Source organism: Solanum tuberosum, unplaced genomic scaffold (genome assembly GCF_000226075.1).
Source record: "Solanum tuberosum cultivar DM 1-3 516 R44 unplaced genomic scaffold, SolTub_3.0 scf00083, whole genome shotgun sequence".
Lineage (NCBI taxonomy): Eukaryota > Viridiplantae > Streptophyta > Magnoliopsida > Solanales > Solanaceae > Solanum > Solanum tuberosum.
The window spans coordinates 560,937-586,568 of NW_006239015.1; the positions used below are offsets into that span (position 1 = coordinate 560,937).

A 25,632-nucleotide genomic window follows, 5' to 3' on the forward strand; every position below is an offset into this window, starting at 1 on the left:
TATATATATATATATATATATACTTTCTGAGTTTTCTTACATATGATAACTTAAGAGTTTACGCTGTATGTAGTTGGAAATTTTTCACATTATGAGACCCAAATATGTAGAATCTACAGTTCACTAAAGAATGAACAACAAAACCCTAAACCCTCAAAGCACAGTAATAAAAAACAAACCCAGAGAACCCCCTCCAAACAAAAAGAGCATATCAAACAGAAATAGCAATCCAGCAATTCATTCAAAATTCCACAAGCCACATCAAAAACCATTCAATAAAAATACCAGAACTCAACCAATAAATTAAAAAGATATAAACTTGGTCCATCTCCTATAAAGTTTCACATCAAAAGTGTACAAAAACTCTTAACCCTTCACACCATAGTTAAAAAAAGAAAAATTCCAAACAACCCCCAACAAGAACATATCAAACAGAAAATCTATCAATAACCCATCAATATATTTCATTGATTTTGATAATTCAAAACAGCGGCAGTCATATATCCGAAACTAATACCAGAAATCGATCAATAAATTAAAAAAGATACAATCTTTTTGGGCTTCTCTTTCATATATGCACAAATTGAGAAGATTTGCTTACTCTTAGAAAATGGGCATGTGGGAAATCAGTAGAAAGATGAGAAAAGACTTGGTCCATGTGCTTAGAAGCTTCACACCATGATGCCCAAAAGTGCAAAATCGCCGGTGATCCATCGGCGACAATCTTATCAAGCTCCGTCTTTGATTGAACTTCCTTCACTGATCCTCCTCCGCCCATTCTCGATTCTTTCAGATTCTCTATTTCTCTATGAGAAGTGAAGTAAATACCCTCAAAGAACAATACATCCAAGAAAACGAAATTTCTCCTCTTTTCTGCTGTTTTATAAAAGCCTAGTTCTTTTTCCCCTTTCTTTCATATTTTTTTTTTTAAAAAAAAAAACATAAAGTGAATAATATAACCTAATTTTGAACTTTTATTAAGATATTACACGTTTGATCATAGGATTTGAGATCGCAATTTTAAAACTTTGATTTATCTCTTAAAATTTCAGTTTCAATTCTAAATCATCATTTTAAATCTTAAATTCTTCAAATTTTAAATTTTATAAAACATATTAGTATTCAATGTGAAGAGATTGTTCTTCATACCAATGTAAAGAATTATATTAAAGAATAGTTAGTTACTACTCCCTTCATTCCATATTAGTTGATCGCTTTTCATTTTGCACGGTACTTAAGAAATTATTTAGATAATTTTATAATTCACCCCTTAAGAAACTTTTTGAAAATTTTACAAATAAATGTGAACATTTTTAACAAAAAATTAATTGCAAGGGCAATATAGAAAAAAAATAGTTAATGTTTCTTTTTTTATTTAGTAAGGTGGACAACTAATATTAAACAACCATTTTTAGTATAATTATTAACTAATATGGGACGGAAGGAGTATTATTGTTGGCTAGTTGATATTTGTAAAAATATATGTGTATATATTAGTTTGTAATAATATGTAATTGTAAGTATTTATTTATAAACACCAAAAAAAAAAATGGAAATATGTGATTTATCAATATGGTGTGTTAAAATATATCAATACTTTAATTATAAGCTATAATTTTATTCATTTGATAAAATTGTCTAAGAATTGGGCAAGTTTTGATAATTTTATAAATTATGAGACTTTTATATTTACGAAGAAAAATATATAATTCAAAAAATTAAAATTAAATATCTAACAAAATTTCAACTTTAGATTAACGTAATTTTAAATTCTTTTTTCATATCATAATTTTAAATTATTAATTTAATATAATAATTTGAAATCCCGTCCAAATGGGCTTTTTAAAAAGGGAATGGTAGATTTCAAAATGAAAAATAAACAACTTATTTGAGTAGCTTACTGAATAATGAAAAAAGTGTTTTAAGTTTGTCATAGAAAAAAATAAAAATCAATTAATATGATTAATTTAAAAGAATTCTAATATCCAATTAACCGAACGGCGTTACAATTTTAATGCTATAAATAAAAATATAAAATACTGGATATTTCACTTATAATAGTTAAGAAAGTTCATCTACACTCTAAAGTAATGAATCATCTTGTGAGCTCAACTAGTTTGGCTTCTCCATTTAGTAAAAATAGGAGGAGTACTTGTCTAATCGTGACCTCGATTAGTTAGTTCAAACATTTTTTTTAATCATATGATATTCAGAATACACTTATCTAATTAATTTAGATTTATATTCTGCGTGATCAATTTACGAAAACTCCCTACTAAAAGTTTCTTCAATCCATTTCATTTTATACAACTTGACTAATTTGACTGGTTTTTTCAATCCCTTAGAGCATAGTATGTCAAAATATATATGAACTTCATGTTTAAAATCTTGATAGTGGAAATCATATGTATTGATCTTTGTAGTTTCATTTCTTTTTAAATTAAATGATTAGATTCTCTAGAATTATCTTATCTTTTTTTTCTAGTATTTTATTTCACTTTTAGGCTAATTTTTCAATCCCTTAAAACATAGTATGTCAAATATATATGAACTTCATGTTTAATATCTTGATAGTGGAAATCATATGTATTGATCTTTGTAGTTTCATTTCATTTTAAATTAAATGATTAGATCCTCTAGAATTATCTTTTTTTTTGTTTGAGTATTTTATTTCACATTTAGGCTAAGAAATCGTTGTGTACTAAAATTATGAGATTATTTATTCCTTCTAGAAGTGGAATAACATAATTTTACAGAATATTTTGACCCATAAGATATTTTTATCTATCCCATCCCAATAACCAAACGGCCTAAGTACTTCAGATATAGTGAACTTCAACCAGACTATGCACTACATAGGGCAATTTTTTTTGTTTAACCATCGATATGACTAATCAGAATTCAGGCCGGGTAAGCCCAGTGATCTGTGGACATTACACACATTGACACAAGACTTAAAAATCTGTTATTGGTGCAATATGTGTAGGATCAATTTTTATTATTCTTTTTCCCTTTCCATTTCTTGATCTCCATAGTAACAGATTTCTTTTTTTTTTTAAGCATAACAAAAGTTCCAGATAATGTAATTCCCATAAACTGTAATTGAGGTGAGACAAAATTTTGTTTTTTGTTTTCCTCACACCAAGTTCATGTTTCCAACAAATTAATACATGCAACCTTAAATGTTGCCTCAGATTTGCCTTTTTTCTGGAGATGCTCCAATTGTGTTAGGAACTTGTGGCCTATATATACCCTTGCGTTGTAATAGTACAGCATCATCAATAATCAAATCAAAGTTTTTTCTTAAATAAACTTAGCTAAAATGGCAGCTCCAACATGTTTTCTCATTTCTTTTATGGTTTTGCTAAGCTTAGCAATATGCTCTGCCCAGCCTATTGATGTTCACACTAAGCCTATGGAAGTTGATCATCATCACAACCACAAAGCTCACACTTTGAGTAATATCGACGTCCAAGGCTTTGGAGGAGGAGGCAGTGATGGCGGATCAGGCATTGTTCGTGGTGGATTTGGCATTGGTGGTGGCGGAGGTGGATTTGGTGTTGGTGTTGGTGTTGGCGTTGGCGTTGGTGGTGGTGGGGGTGGATTTGGCATTGGCATTGGTGGAGGTGTCCCTGGCTACAATGACCCTGGTTTTGGTTTCCCTATCTATATACCTGGCTTTGATTTCCCAGTCTATTCCCCTGATTGTGGTTATGTGTGTCTTGCTAATAATCCTAGAGGAGAAATCACTGAATTCAAAATCTCAGGATTATCACACTTCACCAAACCATACAGATGCAGGCCAGGGCCAAACATGCGCGGAGACAAAGATTTTAACCATGAACTTCTTCTAAACTTTGTTTCTACAATGCAGGACAAACAAGAGAACAAACATGAACGTCTACACTATGGAGGACACGGTGGAGATGTAGGCCTCCGAGTAGGGGGAGCTAGACGTTTAGGATTTGGTCGTGGTACTGATACCTCTGATCAGTATGCTAATGAGGACCCTGGTTGGAGTATTGAGGGCTGTGGTTATGTATGTCCAGGCAACAGTCCTAGTGGAGGAATCACTGAATTCCATATATCAGGAATATCACATTTTAGTGAACCTTACAGATGTAGCCCAGATATGTGTGACACTGAAGAATGTGGTGAATTTCTTCTACGCTTTGTTTCTCCAATGCATAACAAACACGAGAACAAACATGGTCATCAGTCAGAGAAGCAAGACAAACATGAGAACCAACATGGTCATCAGTCAGAGCAGCAAGAGAAAGAAATCACAAACGATATCCCCGACCCACCCACACCCCAATCCTGAATCCAAGAAAAAGAAACTTTATATGTAATAATGTTATGTACCTTCAGCCAAAAAACAGTATACACTGTCTAAGAAGCTAACTATTTACAAGGAACTTAATAAAACTTGTTTTAGTTGAATTGATTTGATCACACTAAAAGCAAGCAAAATGGCTTCTGTTGAGAAATGAATAAGCAAGCAAAATAATTTGCCTGTATCCAAAGGAATCCACCAAATCATGCTACTGTTGTGCGAAAGAGATCTAAAAATGGCTTCTGTTCATCAAGCTCGGGTTTTCTACCAATCCCCAAGTAAGATAGGCAAATATTGGCCATGGTGGGTTCTTATACTGAAAAAAGAGAACATCCTTGTTATAGTTGCTTAATGCAACCTCCAAAAACCAAAACAAATGTAAGACAACATTTTGTTATTTTCTCCTCCACATAGACTTCATGTCGCAATCCACTGTACTCATTGGCTCCAGCCAACTAGACCTATGAGCCTTAGTAATATTATGTGATTCTCATCATGTTTTACTTCACTGATTCTATCAACAATAACAGAAGGAGAAACCTAAGCACACTGCTTGTTTTGAAATCATGAATGGGGCCATAAGATTATTAGGTATAACTAAACACATGTTTAGTGAGAAACAGTCGATTGATGATGGAAAAATTATTGCAGCAACATATGATTTCAGATTATTTCATAAGATGGCCATAAAGTAGCATACCATTTGTGATTTAACATTATTACATTCATGACTCAACTTGGGAAGATCGTCAAAGTTTAAAATCTTCCATCTCATTCAACCGTAGTAGCACCAGCCCAATTTGCAGCACTTCCCCTGCGCGGAATGCTGTGGAGTTTGGTATACAAGTCCACCTGGAAAATCACAGCATTGACATTTCCTTCATCATCTTCACGTGCAATTCCTTTTACTTTGTGCATTGGATGATCAAAGCTTATTAGCCCTGTGTCACTTATGAAGATGCACCCTGTACAATCAACTTTAACACATTAAGTTCCACTTGATATCCAAAAACATCAAATTAAACTTAAGAGGATTTGATTAAGAAACCTGGAGGAAATGGGGTATACAATTTCCCACAAGAAGCTTGAATGAACTCTGAATCATCAGAACATACTAATGATCCATCTGTAGCAATTCCCCAGTGTAATGGCACACTTCCATCGCGATCCTAAACATTGTTTAGAGATACATCAAGTTTATTCTGACAAAGGAGTTATGTTATATATACTGATCATAACATAAAGATTCTTTTCCACTATCAATATAGTTTAACGTGTGATAGTAGTTTAGTATCATATAGGTTCTCCTATAATTGTCTTATAAGTAACCTTATATCGTCAGTGCATATAACTTAAAACTCTTCTGAAAATACTATACTCACCCTAGCAAGAAAAAGAGTGGAAGCTTTAGAGTCAAAGAGAATGAAAGCAAATTTGCCTTCAAGTTCTTTGATGACTTGATCAGGAGGGTATGGTGCCCGATCCCTTAAAACTTTGTAAGCCTCAACCATTATCATAGCTTCTGTAGCTTGTCTTGAAAGACCATAATGTTTCCTCAAATCAAAAGTGTTGTCTAAACCACCAGAAAAGATGCAGAATATATCATCCATCACCACAATAGACCTATATATGTTAAACAAAACAAAACAAGCTCCTTCAGCTAGTCACCTTGTTTATTGATCTAATCTTGAAATATAACAAAAGTTCCCCCTTTTAGTATACTCATCATCAATGTACAACAACACAAATTTAAGCACAAACAAGAAAAAACTGATTTAAGACATTATCATTATAAAAGAAACAAATTAGTTTCACTTATAAACTTTAATACCTTGGATGTAAAGGGTTTTCATTTTCATGGGAAAAAGCCATGAAATTCCCATTGGAAAGGTGGTAAAAAGTTGAGTCTGGCTTCCATGATTTGAAACTTTCTGCAATCTCTTCCTCTGTTTTAGCCTCCTTTTTCTGTGTACTCAGCTCTGAAGGTGGCTTCCCAATGGATTGCTCAAACACAGCCAACATGTTTATTCAAATAAATAAAAGCTAGAAACTTTTTTCAAGGACCATAAAATACCCAGTAGCAAGAACAATATTATGGCTATTTATATAAATCACAAATTTCAAAAAAAAAAATATTTAAAATTTCGTTTCAAATCAAACTACGAAGAAACGGACAGAACAATAAAGACAATTCTCTTGCAGCTGACATGCTTATCTAAATGACTGTTGTAACCGAAAATAAAGTACTGACGTGGCATCAATAATGATGATAGTACATCTGTCACATCTCTCCATTGTTCAAATGCCACTTATTAGTACTTTGATATTTTATGTTATGAAAATTTTGTTTAAATAAATATAGGGAAGTGTTAAATGGCCAGAAAATTAAAAAATTATAATATTTTTTTTATTTTAAAATAAATTGATTTTTTTTTTTTTAGTTAAAAGATATTAAAGTTAAAAGAATAAAAATATTTTAAAAAGTAAAATAACATAAATAAAATATCATTCTAACCAAAAAGATTTTTTCATATATATATCTCTTTCTTGGAACATGGTTTTGAAACTCCAGAAAATATAACATAGGAGTAATAGTAGTTTTTAATTAGGAATATAGTGGAGAGAAGAAAGAGGCCAAGAAAGTTTTGTCTAAATACTAAAAGCTGAAACAAGCAGTGTATAATGACTTTACGCACTTCGAGAAGCAGGCAAAATTAGACTCTTGTGGATAACTCCTCCAATAAAACTCAATATGATTTGTCTATGCAAATGAACAAGTCTTACATAAGACGCTATACTAATAATGCTTTGGGTCTTTTTCAAACTTTCATTTCTGATCATAATTTTGAGCTATTTTTTCCTTCTATGGAGGTGGACGTGAGAAGGCATCTTTCATGCATTGTTACTTTCTTGTAGTTTTTATCTAATAGGGAAGAGATAGGAAGATAATGTAATTAACGATTGAGACATTACTTGGGGGAAAAAAGCTAACAAATCTGTGGGACACAACAGAACCCACAAAACCATTAGTAGAAAACCTTTTCGGACCCACACAAAGACTATTATTTTTTTATTTTTTTTATGTCATGTGTTGATTGAAACAACTTGTGCAGTCCAGAAACATGGGTTGAGTAAATCTGCTAACAAAAAAATGGAGCAAATAAACTCATGAGGATGATGAACTCTAAGAAAATTTGTGTATATTACTTTTTTGCTTTGGTTCAACTGTTTTCATTTGATATAAGCAACTGTACAGCCATAATTCATAGGACTTTCCTCTTCAAACTTAACAACACGAGGATGATCTCTTAGTAATTTAAGTGCAGATTCTTTTACGACTCCAGAGCCCATCCCATGAATAACAAAAATAACAGAATTAGGCGCTCTTGAATCAATGGCTATGTTGAGCTGGTGAGAAGCATCCTCCACTCTCAGACCACGCAAGTCTACCGTGTTTTTAGATGTCTGCAGCACTGGGCCATAAGAATCCTGCTGATTTTTGCTTGCTTCAGAGAGACTTCCAAGGTCCCTGAGACTCCTGATCCGCTGAACCTACATCATTGATCATGATTAACTCTTTTTCATTCCTCATGTTTTTAAAGAAAGTGAGAGTTAAGCATTAGCAGATCAGATACATATGAAACGCAACCCAGCCCACACGAAAAATCTCAAGATACTCATATTTACTGAAGCATGCAACTCCATTCATTTATCTAAGCTAGGCCTATAAGTTCCAAGCTCAGCAATGAATTACATAACTGTTACATACATTTAAAAACTAGCCTCACATGCATAAGATTGAAAACAATGTGTGTCACTCTATTTCAATCTGTCTCAATCTTATTTATTAAAAATTAAGTTTTCCAGCATTAGAAGGTAGCTACATTTTCTGCTGGTGTACAAATCTCTATAAGACTAAGAGACTCTTAGAACTGGAGCTTAAGTGACATACCAACATGACTTACCTCAATCTCAAGTAATTTGGGAGTATTCTTCCATTGTACCCTAATTTTCACAACATGTTTTCATGGATTTCAAGAGATTGTAGGTCTTTGGAAACAGCCTTCTTAGGTCTACCTCGTTCCATTTAACACCTTCAATCACCATGGTCTCACTCACATAGGTGCCTATGTTCCCATGTGTGTGTGTGTGTGTCTATTATATGTATGTGTATTTTACTTCAAGCAAGAGAGAGAGAGGGAGAGAGAAGAAAGAACTCAAGAATCTGCAAACCTGGGTTTTCAAGGTAGCTGCACTGGAAGAAGCATCAGGGGGAATGGGTCTTATACTGCTCCTGCCCACGCGGACTCTGATTTTTCCATATTGAACAAGGATAGTGTCATCGTTCCCAGGTTCCTCAACCACAGTGGCCAACTTATTTCCAAATGCCTTCACATATACTTGTTCTCCAACCTGTGGTGTGTAAAGGCTCTGGCCTATTTCTCTGACAAGAGAATCTTTACTAGGCTGATGAGCTTCAACTATCGATGCAATAGCAGCTTCCGCTTTTTTTACTAGTGTATTAATCTCATCAGCACTTACATTTCCGAGTTGGCTCTCAAACCGCTGTACTATAGTTTGGATCTCATTTTTCACAGTTCTCGCTTCCTGTTGGATTTCATGTGTTTCCTTTGCTATGAGGGCAGCTTCACGTCCATCAAGATCTTGTGTTTCATTGTTGATCTTCATTGCGTGAAAAAAGAAAAATGAAAATAGTGAAGATTATAGGAAATCCTAATAACGGTTAACAATATTTCTGAGGTCGTCCGACAGCATCTCCCCCAAAAAAATCTAATGATATTTCAAGTGAGTTAAACCAGAAATATTTACTCTGAAGTTATAAACTATGTCGATTAGAGTTTACTAATATGGTAATACCCCAACAGGCAACAACCAAATAGAATCCGCAATAACACAGATCTAAGAGCACATCTAGAAACTGAATCAATGACAGTTCAGAAGTTAAAAAACGAAAACAGTTGAAAAGAATTCTCATAGCTGGGTTCAAGCAAAGAGAATGGATAGAAAAAGAGAGCAACACATGACAGAACTGAGGAAACTGAATGACAGTATGCAACTTCATCTTGACTCTGCTGTGGATAACGACGACAATTTTCATTCGGAGGATCATCGCGAAAAGATGCACAGCCACAAATTAAGATACAGTGGCCTTTAGGACACAACTTGGATAAAAGATCAAGAAACCTCCTGGAGTTAACTTTTTGAATGGTCATACCAGCCACAAGTTTCAACTATATACATTCTACAATAGCAAAGAAATTAGGACCTTCTCTCTCATTTGTACCGCGGATATATGAATGGGATAATGAACTAAATCCCCAAGAAAAGTACCAGAAAGATACCTCATTATAAATAATCATAATATCTGAATGAAGAGAAGCAGCTTCTATTGCTTGAGATTCTAGTCTATCTCTTTCTTCAATTAGTGACCGATAAAGTAAACCCTTCTGCTCCTGCTGCTTGTCTGGTCTCAATTTGTTCACCCATAATACTGCTTGCTCAATTATTCTTTCATCAAAGCCCATTGATTTTGCAATATTCAAGGCATTTGATTCACCCATGCTTCCCCAGAGAATCCGATAGGTAGGCTGTAGAGTCTCCAAGGAAAACTCTGTTGCTGCTGTTTCAAACTGATTGTCCTTTTCTTTTAAGCGAGTTAAATCTGCATAGTGGGTAGTTACAACAGCTAAATTAACCCTGTCCTTGAGATATTGCAGTACGCTTTCTGAAAGTGCTACACCTTCTGAAGGATCGGTCCCACTTCCAATTTCATCAATAAGAACTAGAGATTCTCTAGAAGCAACTTCCAGAATCTCACGAAGCCGTGAAATGTGCCCACTAAAGGTTGATAGACTTTGCTCCAGAGACTTCAGCAGGCAAAATATAAAATTTCAATTTATAAGAAAGATGGTGTGAATAAAAAAACAAGAAAATGAGGAAGCACAGGAAACTTCCACTGGGTTAGATTGAAAAAAGATATACATCTGAGACGGATGATGGGGAAAGAAGGGAGTATAACAAAACCAAGTACCTGTTGGTCTCCAATGTCTGCCAGAATAAGATCAAACCATGGAAGCCGTGGTTTATTTTGGGCAGGCAAATACATGCCAGCCTTCAACATCATAGAAGCCAGTCCTAGAGTCTTCATTGAAGCCGTTTTGCCTCCAGTATTAGGGCCCGAGATGACAACCACCTTTGTTCCATGACCAATTTTAATATCAATGGGCACAGGGAAATGTGCATGAGATTTTGTTTCAAAATTCATGACACCATTTCCTTGATCCAAATCAGGTGATCTTGGGGACACATCAGTCGACAAGTTTCTCAAGGAGGATTCAAGAAGCAAAGGATGTTGTATCCCTTCTACATTTATAGATAAATGTTCAGATTGGGATATGTTACAATTTCTTGGACTTAAAGCTGGACAGGCAGCACCCATCCACTGAGCATGAGCAGCCCTTGCAAATGCAAGATCGATTTCCAATATTTTATCTAATAAGTGCTTTATTTTCATATTAGATTCTGCTATTTCAGATGTAAGCAAACTCAAAATAGTTTGCTCCTCAACCCTCTCAGAACTAGAAAGTTTAACTTCCATGTTGTTCAGCTCAACTGCCTCTTTAGGTTCCATGAAGTATGTAGATCCACTACTGCTTGTATCTAGGATTACGGAATTAGGAAGCAAAGATCTATGCGAAGCTCTCACAGCAACACACAATCTTGAACGGCGCTTGGTCACTAAAGGCCTGTCAAAGCCTCCACCTTGAAAAACTTGAATTGATAATTGCTTCAACAATGATTCTAGATTATCCATGTTCCTCTTTCTCTCAGATCTTATAATTTCCAAATCTTCACTAGCTCTATCAAGGATTACTGAAAAGCTGCAATCAATACAGAATTCTATTTTTTGCTCCAATTCCACAAGAAAATCACAACTGTGAAGAATTTCCTTCAGAGGAGAGTACCTGTTTGAAGATAATCAGACATTCTAATGAAACTGCTCAATACTATTTAAATGGCACTTCATGAGAATCCATCACTACCACATGAGACATGCTTCTCCATTTTGAGTTAACTGCAATTGGGAGTAGGAAGGCATTCTCAGAGGAACAGCAAATAAAGGGAAAACACACTCAAGGTGAATTCATCTTTAAAGCCTGCATTCTTAATAATCTTCCAAAAAGCACCACAGCATTGTGTAAATTCAAGAAAGGAATGAGAAGAGATATCCATAAGACCGTATTTACCAATTCCTACAAATATCTTGGAAGAGTGCTCACTCCAATATTCATCAGATGAACTATATTTCACCTCTTACTTTTTCATTAAGTTACTTCCCAGATAGACAGCCACCAACCTCTTTGATACATTTTTGGATAGAAACTTCAGCTATTCGGCAGTTCTTTTGACCAAAATCCAAAACTATTGTCAATTCTACCACGATTTTGCAATCAGTAGAAAATAAAATGTCACTAACTGTTATCTTAAGGCTTTTGAGCTAAGCAAAAAACGTTCTTACAGATAAATTAGCATGCTAAAGCGTGGCTGTAGAGACAAGTTTTGCTTTCGAATCATTAGCCTATGGACTAGCTGACCCCAGATTTTAAATTGCAATTTGCTTGAATCTCATGGGATCACCCTATCATCTACAATCAGAGGTTCTTTATACCATAACAATCCAACACCAAGTAACTACAACGTAGAACAACAAACAAAATAATGCAATGCTTTAAGTAGAGCATTAAATACAGCAATATACCTTTCAGAAAAATCAATCTCCTCCAACTGTTGGAGCAAAAATCTCGCCGCTGCCAAGGTCCGTTTCACAGAGCAAAGTTCACGAATAGAGAGTATACCTCCTGCAACGGAAGCATCAACAATAGGGGAAATATCTTCAATTCCAGTAAAATCCAACGGCCGAGGAACAGCCACGGCGGCCGAGGTCTGAGAGAGGAGTCTACTGCTCTCATCAGGAGTTCTACCCACCGGAATCCGAGCAGATTGTGCTGCGGCGTATCCCATGGATGTGGAAGTGAAGGAGGAGAGCTGTTGACACACTGCGGGCCATTCTAGAAGCTTCAGGGTTTCGGATTGCAGTGACTCGGCGAGTTTGATTCTGTGAGTTGACTCGGATGAGAAGCGGACGGAGAACCTAGTTGTACGACGGTTACAGAGCGAGCTGTGAGGCGGAGGAAGATGAATGGTTAAAAAATTATTGAATTTGCATTTGCAGTTGCAGTTGAAGAGATTCATTGAAGATAAAGTTTGAATTTTTGTTGAGCTTTGGGTGCGTTATCCAGTTACTCTAAAATGGAGGGAAGGACGGGTTACACGGCAATACAGTAAGCAATCCATTATGTCATCAACATTCTCAAACTTTTTGGTTATGGTTCCAGCCGTAAAATCAATTATTAATGTTTTATACTGTGTAATGCGTCTTATTAAAAAATTAAGTTATTTAAGTCAAACTACATTCGCAATTTGCTGATTTTAAAATATGAAGCGATTAGAATCTAACAAACAAGTGGTGTTCGGATCAGTTTGGGCATGTAGTCTACTCACACTAGCACATGAAGAAGATAACTTTGTCCAAGAAAGAAATAACTACTCATGTTTTGTTACATAAAATTTGAGTCCCGGCCTCCCACAACATTCTTTTTAAATCTTAATTTGTATTATGGGTGTGTATAAGAAAGGATTGCACAGAAGACAAAAATACAGGAGTCTCAGCTTGTGTGTTTTGGTGGTTTTGCAGTTCTGATAAAGACGAAATTAAGTTGATATTAGTTTCTCATGGCATTTGTAAATTATGAAGATGAATTTAATTCTTAATGTGTACTTCATCAACAACAAGAGCTTTCAGCTTCAATTGAAATATTTATTTTCTACAGAGTTAAATATCCAATGACTATCAACTAAGGGCCTGCAACAGATTATATACACTCCAGCCCTGTTGCACACCTAAAAGAAGAGTGAAGACGATGAACAACTTAGATCCATGCAAAGTTTGGCTTTGATCTGAATGATGAAGTTATCAATTCCATCTACATGTGTCATGCCATGTGGTCGTCTCCAAGAATGTCAAAGGGACAACCTATGCAAAAGATGGAACAGTAAGACTGCAGTTTGAAGGAGATCAAAATGGAACATCAACAGAATGAATTTGAATGATATGGTGAACAGTAGATTTACCAATAGGCTTGTAGCACTAACTATCTATGAAGAATTGGGAGAGCACATGCTTGAGAAGCATGATTTCCCTCCTTGTATACCAGATTTCCGCGTACAAAGGTTGCCAAAACTTTCCCAGAGAGTCTTGATCCCATGTATGCAGAAATACTCTGCCAATACAAAGAAAGGAATAAGAACAACAATAAACACATTTGAGAATCAAAAACCAGAAGCAAGGAATGTAAGAACTGCAGCATGCGAATAATCTGACAGCTGAATTTCAAATTGTAGGTGATTTACTTCTGTCTAAATTACAATTTCATCTTTTTGAACCTCAAAACATGTTTCCTAGTAATTATTCCTTTTAAAGAAAAAATCAAAATCTCTGCACACGCAAATCAGGTATAAGAAACTACTATAACAGTTACTAGTTTTCATGCAAATAACAGGCAAGTTTACTTACAGGGTGCTTAATATGTACAGGGTAGTCATTATCCAGGTCGAACTCCATGTCTGGCTCCCAGACAACTATATCTGCTTGGTTACCTACAGCAATTGCCCCCTGCACAAGAACTATAATCAAATACCAGCAACCAAGATATGAAAGTATCATAAGACTTTACAGCAACTAAAACTGCAGCAGTTCCAAAACTTTGTATGGATCATAAAATGGAACAAATTAAAGTAGCCTTATCTGACATCAATTTTTTTCAAAATTTAAAGCAAAATGACATTTGAACTTGTTTAATTCCTAACAGTAGATGTAATATTGAAATACTTCAACATGATACCTTAGTCGTTAGACCAGCAAGTTTGGCAGGATTCTCACTCCACCAAGAAGCCAACTGCTCAAATGTTATTCCATACTTGCGCCCATGTGTCCATGTCGCGGGTAGAACAAACTGCATAAAAGTAACAACACCTTATAGTATTTCAAACAGATTATGATGAGTATGTTTTGACAATTATGCCAAGCATTGTGTTAGTTGTAATTCATTCTTTAAGTCTGTCTGAGAAACCACACCAATATTGACATGCCTAGGAATAGTAGCAGAGCTGCAACAGTGGTGCATGACACACTATCAACTATCTACTGTAGGTCAATTTGCAAGTATAACAGGAAAGTCGCTGATAGGGCTAAGAAAGTTTATGTAGATAAATATGTATTCTCATATTCAGGGGTTAAAAGGTTATCTTTATACTCTAGATACACAAAAAGGACCTATATGACCTCTCTAATCCTCAGAAACAAAGTGTAACTATGATGGTATAGTAGTTCTAATAGGAATTTTTGGAAGACTAAAAGAGTAGAAGTTTCAGAATAAAAATCTCGCTTCAACCATGATTTTTACGAAAATGTTTGACTGATACATTGAAGACATAGTTTGCGTAGTCCCATCCATCTATATGCATGTAAGCTTTTCCATTATATATGAGTTTCAAGATAATCCTATTATCTCCAAATGGCTTATATCTGAATTATTTCTGAGCCCACATAGTAATCACATGTAACTAGTAAAAGTAAAGACCTGTAAAGAAGATATGCCACCCCATGCTTTCAAGAAGTCACCCTCATCTAAGAGTTTCATTTCTGGCACAGAAGGTGAGTGGTCAGAACTTAACATGTCAATATCTCCATCCTGAAATGCACACAAATAAAATGAAGTAAATTCTTTGAAAGAAGAAATATGAGATGTGATTATAGCGGTAACGAAGTTTGGAAGTTGACTATACCAGTAACGCATCCCATAGTTTTTCTTTATTGGCTGCATCACGGATGGGTGGAGCACACTTAAACCGAGTATCTCCATCAGGAATATCTTCAGCTGCAAAAGCGAGATAATGGGGGCAAGTTTCAACGGTGATGCTATCACCCCTTTGTTTGGCTTCCTATGATTAAAAAGGAAGAAGATATTTTCAGAACGATAATGTAAGATATTCCACAGCAATTTTAGGTGTAAAATTAGAAACAATTATTTTAATATCTATGCTACTCTCAGCTGAATCAATATTGCTGTTTACTCATCATTCATGAAAGTGACCATATTGTGATATAAACATGTGATGGTCAGCCCTTACATCATTTAATATAGTGACGAAGAGTAACAGAATTTCTTGACAATGGTGACTTCCCTGCTCTTAACAAAAATAGTCCACCACAAAGGGTATAAGGGGTACAAAGGCAACAAATGGATAGAATACAAATGAACAAATAAAAGAACCCAGAATGTGAGAGAAATGTTTTGTTACCTTAATGAGGTTTAGTGAAGTTCTAGCATCAGATAGATGAACAATATGGAGATGAGCTCCTTCAGCAGAACCACCAGCCCTCGTGTCCTTTGACAGTGTTATGAGCTGATTGATAGCAGCCTCTTCCCTGTTAAAGAACAAAAATTTCAAAAGGTAATACGATGTGAAAAACAGTAGAAAATAGAGGATGTAAGAGAGAAAGAGAGAGGGATAAGAAAGAGAAATCATAGTCAGAGAGGAACGTTTTGACAAAATTAAAAACGTTAAAACATGCACCAGCTGAAAGTAAAGAAAGAAATGTTTGTAACACCTCTTGGAAATACATACAGACATGTCAAGAATGTGACACAACAGGAAACACAAGAAGAATGACATGTTACCTCAACACAAATCTACTCTAGATTCGACCATATGATAAAAGGTAATATATTTACATTGAAGCAGGCCTGGTCTTGAGATATGTAGAGTATGATCTAGCATTCTCGACCCCATCCTCCAGCTCCACTTTTCCATCAAGATCTAGTAGCACTTCGGCATGAACAAGTAGGGGTCTTTTGTATCGAGCCAGAGTTGGGAGTGCTTCCTGCGTAGTTAAGCATTGAATCATAAGCACAGTAGAGAGTCTAAAAAAGTTTGTTTTAATGACCATCTGCAAAGACATACCTACATAATTACTGCAGAATGATTGACAAAAATAAATAGAAGAAAACATATTTTGAAAAAAAAAAAAGAAGGAAGAAAGATTATGTACCTTTATGTGGGATGCAGTTGTCATGGGAAAGTCATTGATGCCTGATGGCACCATAAAAGACTGCAAAAAGGAAAACATGTCCAATTATAAATGTGACAAACCAATTGAAGTCACATAGTACAGTGCTACAAAGAATGCCCAAATTATCTCTCAAACATTAAAGATACATTGTCTCTTCGTAAGGTAATAGTTAGGAAATTAATTAACTTATCCAAAAATGTTTTGTATTTAGTATATTGGATATGTCATCAATCTTTGTTTGACTTCCAGACAGATATGATATCAAAAACTGAAAAGGAACAGAATGCTCAATCTGAGGTCTAGCGCATGTATGTTTGCCAGTATACCTTCAATCCCAGAACCCCTGCATTTAGAAGTCTTTCCAGAGAACTTGCATTTTCTGCATTTTCTGGAACCAAACCTCCCCAGAAACCTGTTAATACAAGAAGTAAGTAACGTCTTACTACAACATCAATCAATCAAGAATAAAGCTTCACAGTCATACCAACATCCACGTAGACCCTCCCTTCTGCAGCCTGGACCTGCCAAAAGAACAGTAACCCTGATTATATGTTGTTCAATATGACTACACCTATATGAATCTAGGAGCTTCTGTTAGCATTTTTATATGTTCATTAGTTTGAATGCCATAAAATCCTTACAGATGCACCATATTAGACAACCAGCTGACCTCAACAAAAACAAAAACACATGCACTAATAATCACACGAGAAACAATAGCTTTGATAAGTTAGAATTATTTACTCTGTCAAAATGGTCTGCGAAATATATCAAAAATCTATATGACATGCTTACCTTAAGTTTTAAAGTTTCTTCAGAAACTGTTGATGGAGCACTATTAAGAGGCATGTCAACTAATGTGGTTACTCCACCTGGAAAGAACATAGTAATATGAAACGCGATATTAGGTTCTATGTATCCCACACATATGAACACTGAATGTTGAATCCAGTAAAATAAGGCAGTCTACAACTTTAAATTTCAAATATTTAAGAAAAAAGTTTAAAAGAACAAACTCATATTAGTGTCATAATTATATTCATAGCTACCCATCTCAAATAGTTTTAAGTTACATGTGACCAGCTTGAATTTGAATCCACGTACCTGCAGCAGCTGCTTTTGTTCCTGAAGGAAACCCTTCCCATTCTGATCTTCCAGGATCATCAAGATGGGCATGCCTAGAATGGACAAAATAATAATTAGAAACAAGGCTTTATAAGTTAAACCTTATCATCTAGTTTTGATATTGGCAAGGAAGCACAAACTAAGCTCAAGTCTTCCAAATCAAGCCAGAACTAACACAAGCCAGGTATATGATTTTAGACTCCCATCACTACTCTGCTAAAGATTCTACTTTAGTTTTTACTCCCACACTCGCTGGGAGGATTAATAGTATTTACGCTACATCCCCCACACAACTCGAACTTCTAACATACTAGTTGGGGTCTAGTTGGAGTCTCAATCATCAACTATTTGTGAGATGAAGTCTCATAAAGAAATAGCATACATCCTGGAAGAATTGTGATTTATTTTATGGATTAGTGTTGGAGCTAGGACGTCTATGACAGAGAAAATACTTCAGAGAACTAGAGCAGGTATTCTGGATATAAGTAAGGCAGGGTAACTGGAAATGGCCTTAAGTTTTCAGGTACTCGTGCAAGTGCAATTGTATGTATGACAGTATGAGTGGTTGGTTGCTGACACAAAGCAACATCCTTGAACCATAAAACCAAAAGGGTGATCGTGTATGTATGACAGTATGAGTGGTTGGTTGCTGACACAAAGCAACATCCTTGAACCATAAAACCAAAAGGGTGATCGTCTAATAACTGCAAACTTTTAAACCTAGTTCCATCAGTTAAATAACCTAGTTCAACATCTGAAAGCCTTTCAAGGCTCCATCAGTTAAATAAGTACCCTACTCTTACAGTGAAGTTAAATGTTTTTAAAACAAATACAACTCCATACTCAGGAATTCAATGAATCCGAATTCATATATAGACATCACACTTGATCAAAACCCATGGTGTAGACAATCCAAAGACATGAACTCCTCAGAGATGATAATACTTCCCCCTCCTACTTTCCAGTGAATGCAAATTATGCTTAAATATAAGTGGCACACACTGTATCAATTAAACCAGAGTTATAAATGCCTAACGTAAAGAGAACATCAAAATTAACTCTTATTCAGGTTTGACACCTTTATCAGTAAGGAATTTCCAATAGTTAAGAGCTATGATACCCTGTTTTCTTGTGAAATAATATCTCAAATTTCTCATTAAAAGGTCTGAATTTTCTCTCCACACAGCAATTCCAATCTGCTGCTTTTAAGTGCATAGCCATTAACAACTTTTTACATCTTCTAAATCTTCTTAAAAGTTCTCCATGATTTGACATAAATTTAAGAAACAACATAGGAAATCATAACCAACACGAGGATAGAATTTTATCTTACACATCAATAAATCCAGGCATGACAACAGACTCCCCATAATTGACCACTGTGGTAAACGAAGAATTTACATGCCAATTCTCTTCAGCAACAACAGATATAATTCTCCCTTCCTTTATCTCAACTGTTTACATCACATCAGGAAAAACAATTTGTCACCAGGAATGAGAACAAGTAGCTAATAATTTCCCCGTAATCAAAGAAATTTAAAACTTCAGTTCAACAAACCTGCACCAGAAATTGTTCCATTTGGAGTCACAATACGTTTGCTGGATATCCAATAGTGATTATGAGGCAGAAGGCTGCAGTCGCTTGAGGGAAGCTGAGGTATATAACCATAAACTTTCTTGAGGATCATTCAGAAGTTATAGAACAAAAAAATTGTACCTGAGTACAACATAGTATGAAGCATAAAAACTGGAAAAAGCACATGTAGATAGATTTTTTGCAATATTTTATCCCTAAAAAGGATATCAGAACTAGACAGCTAAATAAAAAATCATTAGCAAAGGTTAAAAAACATAAGCTTGCCTCAAGGCTCTTATATGTACTGCATGTAGACATGCTGAAATTTGACCAACTTTTTAAGTTTATTCAGAAAATTTCTTATATGTTAAGCAGTAAAATCTCAGGGGATCTTCCCTAGTTCTTATGGCAAATCTTTTTCCATCAGTCCCTCCATCATATAAATAACATGCTAAAATGGATATCCAGATCTACAGTACTCAAGCATTTCACATGCAAGAACTTCATGAAGAAACTTTTTTGACAAGTGCTTCATGAAGAGGCTTTCTCGAATTTGTTAAACTTCTTAAGCTAATCTTCAAATGAAACCTAAAAGCCCCTTATTGGAAAAAAAACTCTGTCCACAGACAGACCATCCAAATACAAAATCACACAAATGTACAATATATACATAATCAACAACAACATATCTCATTGTAACACAGTCTAGATTTCAGTGAGTGTGTGTGTCTTTATGAGTGTTAAGCAAGATTAATCTTTTCCTCATTCTTGAAAAAGGGTAACCAATAAATTTTCTTTTTATCATCCTCACCACCCCCAACCCCACATCACATCCCACAAAAAGGGATTTTCTGCACAGAAAAAAAATACTGGCATTACAACAGTGGTATATTAAAGAAAAGCATAAAGATCAAACCTTTTTTGAGAAATCAAAGTAAAACAGGAAAGAAAGGAAGAGTGGTAGCAGAGCCAGAGTACTCCTCTTTCCAGATTCCATGTTTCTCTGCTAACCCTCAGCCTTCTTTATCACTTTGTGTATGAACTCTTCTGTATTAATGGCTTCCACTTTATACTGCAAAAAGTTTGTTTTCTTCTTCAATTTTGGTTGTAATATTTGTTGACGTGTAAAAGATGACCAACCAATAGCACGCACAGATTTCCAATTCCACCTTGTATGGAAAGTAGTAGTAACATTAACCACTAACCAAGAAATAATCAATTAACAATGGGCGGCTCAGAGGAATCTGTTAAGATACTGCCCCTCGAAAAATCTTTTTGGCCAGAATGATGTTTTTACCTATATTATTTTATTTTTTAAAATATTTTTGTCTTTTTAACTTTAATACATTTTAACTGAAAATAGAAAAAATATCATTTTATTTTAAAATTAAAAAAATATTATAATTTTTTAAATTTTCTGATCATTTAGCATTACCCCATAATGCACCAGGCTCCTGTCACTACCTACCAATAGAATAGTGTAGAACTAAATTACTCGAATCCTTCAAAATTGTTGCAAATTCTAATCGAATTCTTTAAAAATTACTAAGGATCTCATAAGTTCTATCTATATTTTTAAAGAGTCTAAACAACACAGGACTAAAAGAGTCCTTTTGAATATGAGGGTTGGAAAAAATAGTTATATAATTTTTAAAAAAAATTAAAATTAAAATTAAAATTTCTTGAAATTAATTAGGCTCGAACGTAAGTAACAGACTTAAGTACATGCTATGGGACTTGTTCGCATCGTATATTTATATCAAACTATGCTAATTTACTATAATTAATATATATTAACTTTGATGAGTAATAGAATATACGTGAAGATATATGTTATATATTTATACAAATTCCTTCACATGCTCCTAGTTTGCTTGATTCGGAAAAAATAATTAATATGACAGAATGTATATTGAAAAAATTGTCATGACTAAAAGTAAATGGTAATATGTGGAAGATAGTAAAGCAAATTTTGAAGTACTATAAATAAGAAAATAAATGAGAAACATATTAAAAGATACAAATATTTAAGATGATTTAATCGAATGACCTATATTCACGGATAGAAATGAGCAATTCACTAAATAAAAAAAGAGTATACAATATTGAGAGAAATAATCACTTAAGAATAAAAGGAGATACACACCAGTGTTAATATAACACTCCTATAATTAATGAACCTTTATTTATAGACAAACTTTTTCCAATTAGAATAAGACTAGTCATGTATAGAGACGATGTGTTTTTCTTTTAGGAAAAGGAAAACTCAATTATGATTTTTTTTTTTTAAAATAATGATACTCCCTCTGTTCTTAATTATTTGTTTTTTTTTTATTTGACATATCTGTTAAAAAAAAAATTAATATAGCAAATTTATCATTTTATCCTAATTATTTGATAGGATTTCAAAATCAATTTACTAAAATTCACACATTGATTTTTAATATTTAATGGCAGAGGAGACTGATGGTCAAATGTATTTAATTAAAAAAACGTCGGTGAAGAATCTCGAGACTGTGCCTAGAAAAGCAAAATATTACACATGCTTAATAGCAATACTTTAGGTTACATCAAATTATTATTTTAATTACTCCGACTTGAGTCATAAAATATAATTTAAAAAAGGCACATGTTATGTACTTTTTATTTGTTGTAAAAATATTATCAAATATGAGTAAGTTTTCTCTAGCTTAAGTTGAAGGGCTATCGAAAATAAATTATCTACTTTTAAGATAACGATAAAATATTTTTATAAAATTATACAGAATATATTGTTATGATTAGTTAAGAGTAAGTTTCCTTTTTTTTGTTTAGACTTTGGAGTGATAAATTCCAATAAACAAGTGACCAATTGATAGTGAAGTTACCAAGAGATTCCTACAAGTGGGTCCATGTGGATTTTTTTTAATATGTTCCCTTTTTCTTTTTATTTTCCTTAATTAATTAATTGCATTAGATACTATATGTGGCCTGGAAGATTCATTGAAGATTCACTAATTTATTAAACCAAACACAAAAAGTATGCTTAGTGCAAAGTATTCTTTGACCTTAGCACTAATTTAGAGGAGAGAAAAAACACTATATTTCTGATGTTTTAATATTAATATCACTGTTATCTTTTATTTATAATAAAATAATAAATAATTAATAGTACTGTTATATTTTAATAAATGTTTTTCAAGTGACAAATATTTTAAGATTGTTAGTCAGATTTCATTTTCCTTATCTCTTCAAGATGTATTCACTAAAAACAGGTGATTAATGTGACAGTTAGCGAGAGATTCCCATAAGTGGGTCCAAATGAACATTTAATTATTTCATTAGATCCAAAACGTGTCCTCTTAATCCTCATTAGATTATGAAGAAAGGTCCACTAATTAATTATACATTCACATTCGAAAACTCCATTATGCACATTTTATTTACTAACTCACTGTGATCGACTTGATAGTAACATCTCTATCTTTATGAAATAAGGGCAAAAAAAATTAATATTTTATTTTTTTCAAAGCTCAAAAAGGGACAGTCTGATATTAAAGAAAACCAACATTCACATAAAAAAAATTGGAAAAATCATTTCAAGATGCATGTTTAAGTCCATGAAGGTCACTTATGAAATTTTGCGAGTATATTATTGTTGTTGCGATTCATTGTACTTGACATTCCAATACGACTCTTAATTACTTTTTTAACAACAAAATGAGCATTTCTCTCTCAATACTCACTATGATCATCTTAAAAACAATCTCTCTATATCTACGAAATAGACTTTTATACTTTATTTTCCTCTAAAACCACTTATAAAATTTTACGATTGTTGTAATTGTCATCTCCAATACGACTCTAAATGACATTTTTGTAAACAACAAAATGAGCGCCACACTCCCAATACTTTTGCCCTACAAAACATTAATTTCTACAACATCTAAGAAATAAAAACTTTATTATTAGTAGTATTTTTTGGTAGAATTTTGATGTTAGTGGAAAAATTGACATAATGAGAAAACAAAATAGGACACGAAACTAGCTAAAGCATGGCCAATGAATAGATAAAAGAAATAGAAAGATGTTTGTTGGGTCTCTAAAGACTAAAATCGCTTATATATTTCCAAACATATGATGTGAAAGTTGTTTTGTCCTCCTCAAAAAGCCTATTTTGTTGACGAATACACTAGATTGGTGATTATTTATTTTTATATAGAAAAAAAAAAGGCACCATTATTTTATTGGTAGAAACAAAAACGAGTAGTTAATTTACTTTCTTGCTAAAGGTAAAGGGGAATCTTTCTTGTTTTTTCTTTTTTATTTTAAAGAATAAAGATGTTCAGTCAAAATTTGATAAGGGAAAAAAGTGATTTGAGTAGTAATAGAAGTATTAGTTGTTAAGCAAAAGCTGAAGAAAGCAGACTCTGGAAATTAAGTTTTTTTTTTTAAAAAAAAAAAATCATTTTAGGTCAAGATTAATCTCAAATATTTATTTACCAAATTAAATAGTAAGTAATAATTTTCTTTTTCATAATTTGACACTCAAAAAGTTTTTTAAGAAAAAATTAATCAAATACAAATTATTATTTTACTTGTGCTAATTTATGAAGCACAACTCAAATTTTGAGAGTTAGATTCATTTTATTGACTTTCAAAATACTAAAGGTGATCATTATAAATGGAGACAAAGAAAGTAACAAAAACACTTAACACATGATTTCTATCAAACGGTTACTCTCTTGAAATACTTTTTTTTTATATTTAAAAACTCATTTGACTCTCAAAATACTGAAAAAAGTTGAGACAAAATAAAAAAGAACAACTTTCACATATAGCAAATACAAAATTCATATTTGTATGTTATAGCAAAGTTTGCATAATTGCGCTCCATAGCAAACATATATATGTATAATTCGCTATACATATACAAAAAAAACAGTTGTATAATATGTTTTGGTATACATATACAAAAAGAATCAATTGTATAAAGCGAGAGAGGCGAGTGAGTGAGCGAGATCTGGGAGAGTGGCGAGCGAGATCTGGGAGAGGGGAGAGAGGGGAACAAAATATATGTATATATACAATTTTCTCTCGCTTTATACAAACACATTTTTATACAATTTTGCGTTTTTTTGTATAAAGTGAGAGAGACGAGTGAGAGAGCGAGATCTGGGAGAGTGGCGAGCGAGATCTGGGAGAGGGGAGAGAGGGGAACAAAAATATATGTATATATACAATTTTCTCTCGCTTTATACAAACACATTTTTATTACAATTTGCGTTTTTTTGTATAAAGTGAGAGAGACGAGTGAGAGAGCGAGATCTGGGAGAGTGGCGAGCGAGATCTGGGAGAGGGGAGAGAGGGGAACAAAATATATGTATATATACAATTTTCTCTCGCTTTATACACACAAACGCACTGTATACACTTGCGTTTGTATAAAAACGAGAGAGGCGAGGGAGAGAACGAGAGTAGCGAGCGAGATTCACCTGGAGAGAGGTGAAATAGCAACAATTTGCTATGAGGTACAATTAAATCAAACTATATTTATAGCATTTAATTTTAATTAATAGTTTGCTGTTATATACAATTTTCCCAATAAAAAAAGGGTATTTAAGTGAGAGTTAGGCAAGAAGATACTATACTCCTCCCTTTGTTATATATTAATTGATCAATTTTCTTTTTACACGCATATTAATAAATTTTACTAGTAATTCACTTCTTAAAAACTTCTTGAAAATTTTACAAAAAAATATGAACACTTTCAAAAAAATTAATTAATGCTTTATTGATTTAATATGATGATCAATTGATATGGGACAAGAATTAATTACTTGTTCATTTTGACAAAACAAGAAATAAAAAAAAATCACCTAGTATATCTTCAATTAATTACTTTGAAAAATGTAGAACTTCTTGAAAATCTTGATTTTTTAATTTATTTACTTCATAATTAATAGAGATAAAATAATAAACTCATTATATCAATCATTATTTTCTTAATCCGTGTATATATGTCCATAGGAAGTAACAAATTAAAAAGCGGTTTCAATGAAAGAGGGTGGTTGCAACTTCCAACGAGTTGGGAATTGGGATGGTACGTTAGCAATACCCCGCTAATGTATAGTGTCATTTATCTAGGGGGAAAAAAATGAGTTTGTAATTATTTCTTGTTTATTTCTACTTTCTTATTTTTGCTATAAAAAAGACTTTACGTTTTCAAACTCAGTTTAGGGTGTGTTGGTACAAGATAAATTGCTTTTTTAAAATGAAAAATATATTTTAATTTTTTAAAATTTTTTTTTTTGATAAATATATATATAAAAATATTATCTCAAAAGTATTGATATGTAATATAGTAAAATATTACGAGAGTGAAATGGGGTAAGAAATTAA

The 25,632-nt window shown here is 33.5% G+C and overlaps 5 protein-coding genes across 6 annotated transcripts in view; 1 reads left to right on the forward strand and 4 right to left on the reverse strand.

Annotated features, from left to right (window-relative positions):
• Positions 1 to 913, reverse strand: part of LOC102595988 (monothiol glutaredoxin-S17) — an 11,430-nt gene extending 10,517 nt beyond the window's left edge. Inside the window, exon 1 of the mRNA XM_006346991.2 lies at positions 602 to 913. Within this exon, the coding sequence (XP_006347053.1) occupies positions 602 to 778 (177 nt within the window). The 5' untranslated portion in view covers positions 779 to 913. The remainder of the gene's footprint in view (positions 1 to 601) is intronic.
• A 2,409-nt stretch (positions 914 to 3,322) lies between these two features.
• Positions 3,323 to 4,324, forward strand: LOC107060588 (anther-specific protein TA-29-like). The gene has a single exon (XM_015308627.1). It carries the CDS (start codon positions 3,323 to 3,325, stop codon positions 4,322 to 4,324), a length of 1,002 nt encoding a protein of 333 aa, XP_015164113.1.
• A 620-nt stretch (positions 4,325 to 4,944) lies between these two features.
• Positions 4,945 to 6,420, reverse strand: LOC102596316 (stem-specific protein TSJT1-like). Of its 2 annotated transcripts, NM_001288461.1 has the most exon segments (5): positions 4,964 to 5,130; positions 5,133 to 5,301; positions 5,385 to 5,505; positions 5,719 to 5,959; positions 6,168 to 6,379. In NM_001288461.1, coding segments are annotated over 5 exon segments (741 nt in total). In that variant the 5' UTR covers positions 6,359 to 6,379; the 3' UTR covers positions 4,964 to 5,111.
• Positions 6,421 to 7,511: 1,091 nt separating this feature from the next.
• Positions 7,512 to 12,758, reverse strand: LOC102596642 (endonuclease MutS2). Its single transcript, XM_006346993.2, has 5 exons — positions 12,117 to 12,758; positions 10,389 to 11,322; positions 9,700 to 10,224; positions 8,570 to 9,019; positions 7,512 to 7,888 (listed from the first exon to the last, which is right to left on the reverse strand). The coding sequence occupies exons 1-5, from the start codon at positions 12,608 to 12,610 to the stop codon at positions 7,568 to 7,570; spliced, it is 2,724 nt and encodes a 907-aa protein (XP_006347055.1). The 5' UTR covers positions 12,611 to 12,758; the 3' UTR covers positions 7,512 to 7,567.
• Positions 12,759 to 13,134: 376 nt separating this feature from the next.
• Positions 13,135 to 20,434, reverse strand: LOC102596978 (allantoinase). The gene is made up of 16 exons (XM_006346994.2): positions 20,168 to 20,434; positions 19,234 to 19,327; positions 19,009 to 19,129; positions 17,655 to 17,728; positions 17,346 to 17,422; positions 17,035 to 17,071; positions 16,877 to 16,962; positions 16,530 to 16,589; positions 16,213 to 16,361; positions 15,779 to 15,905; positions 15,263 to 15,418; positions 15,058 to 15,168; positions 14,320 to 14,430; positions 13,992 to 14,090; positions 13,550 to 13,698; positions 13,135 to 13,451 (listed from the first exon to the last, which is right to left on the reverse strand). Exons 1-15 carry the CDS (start codon positions 20,246 to 20,248, stop codon positions 13,570 to 13,572), a joined length of 1,512 nt encoding a protein of 503 aa, XP_006347056.1. The 5' UTR covers positions 20,249 to 20,434; the 3' UTR covers positions 13,135 to 13,451; positions 13,550 to 13,569.
• Positions 20,435 to 25,632: the final 5,198 nt, after the last annotated feature.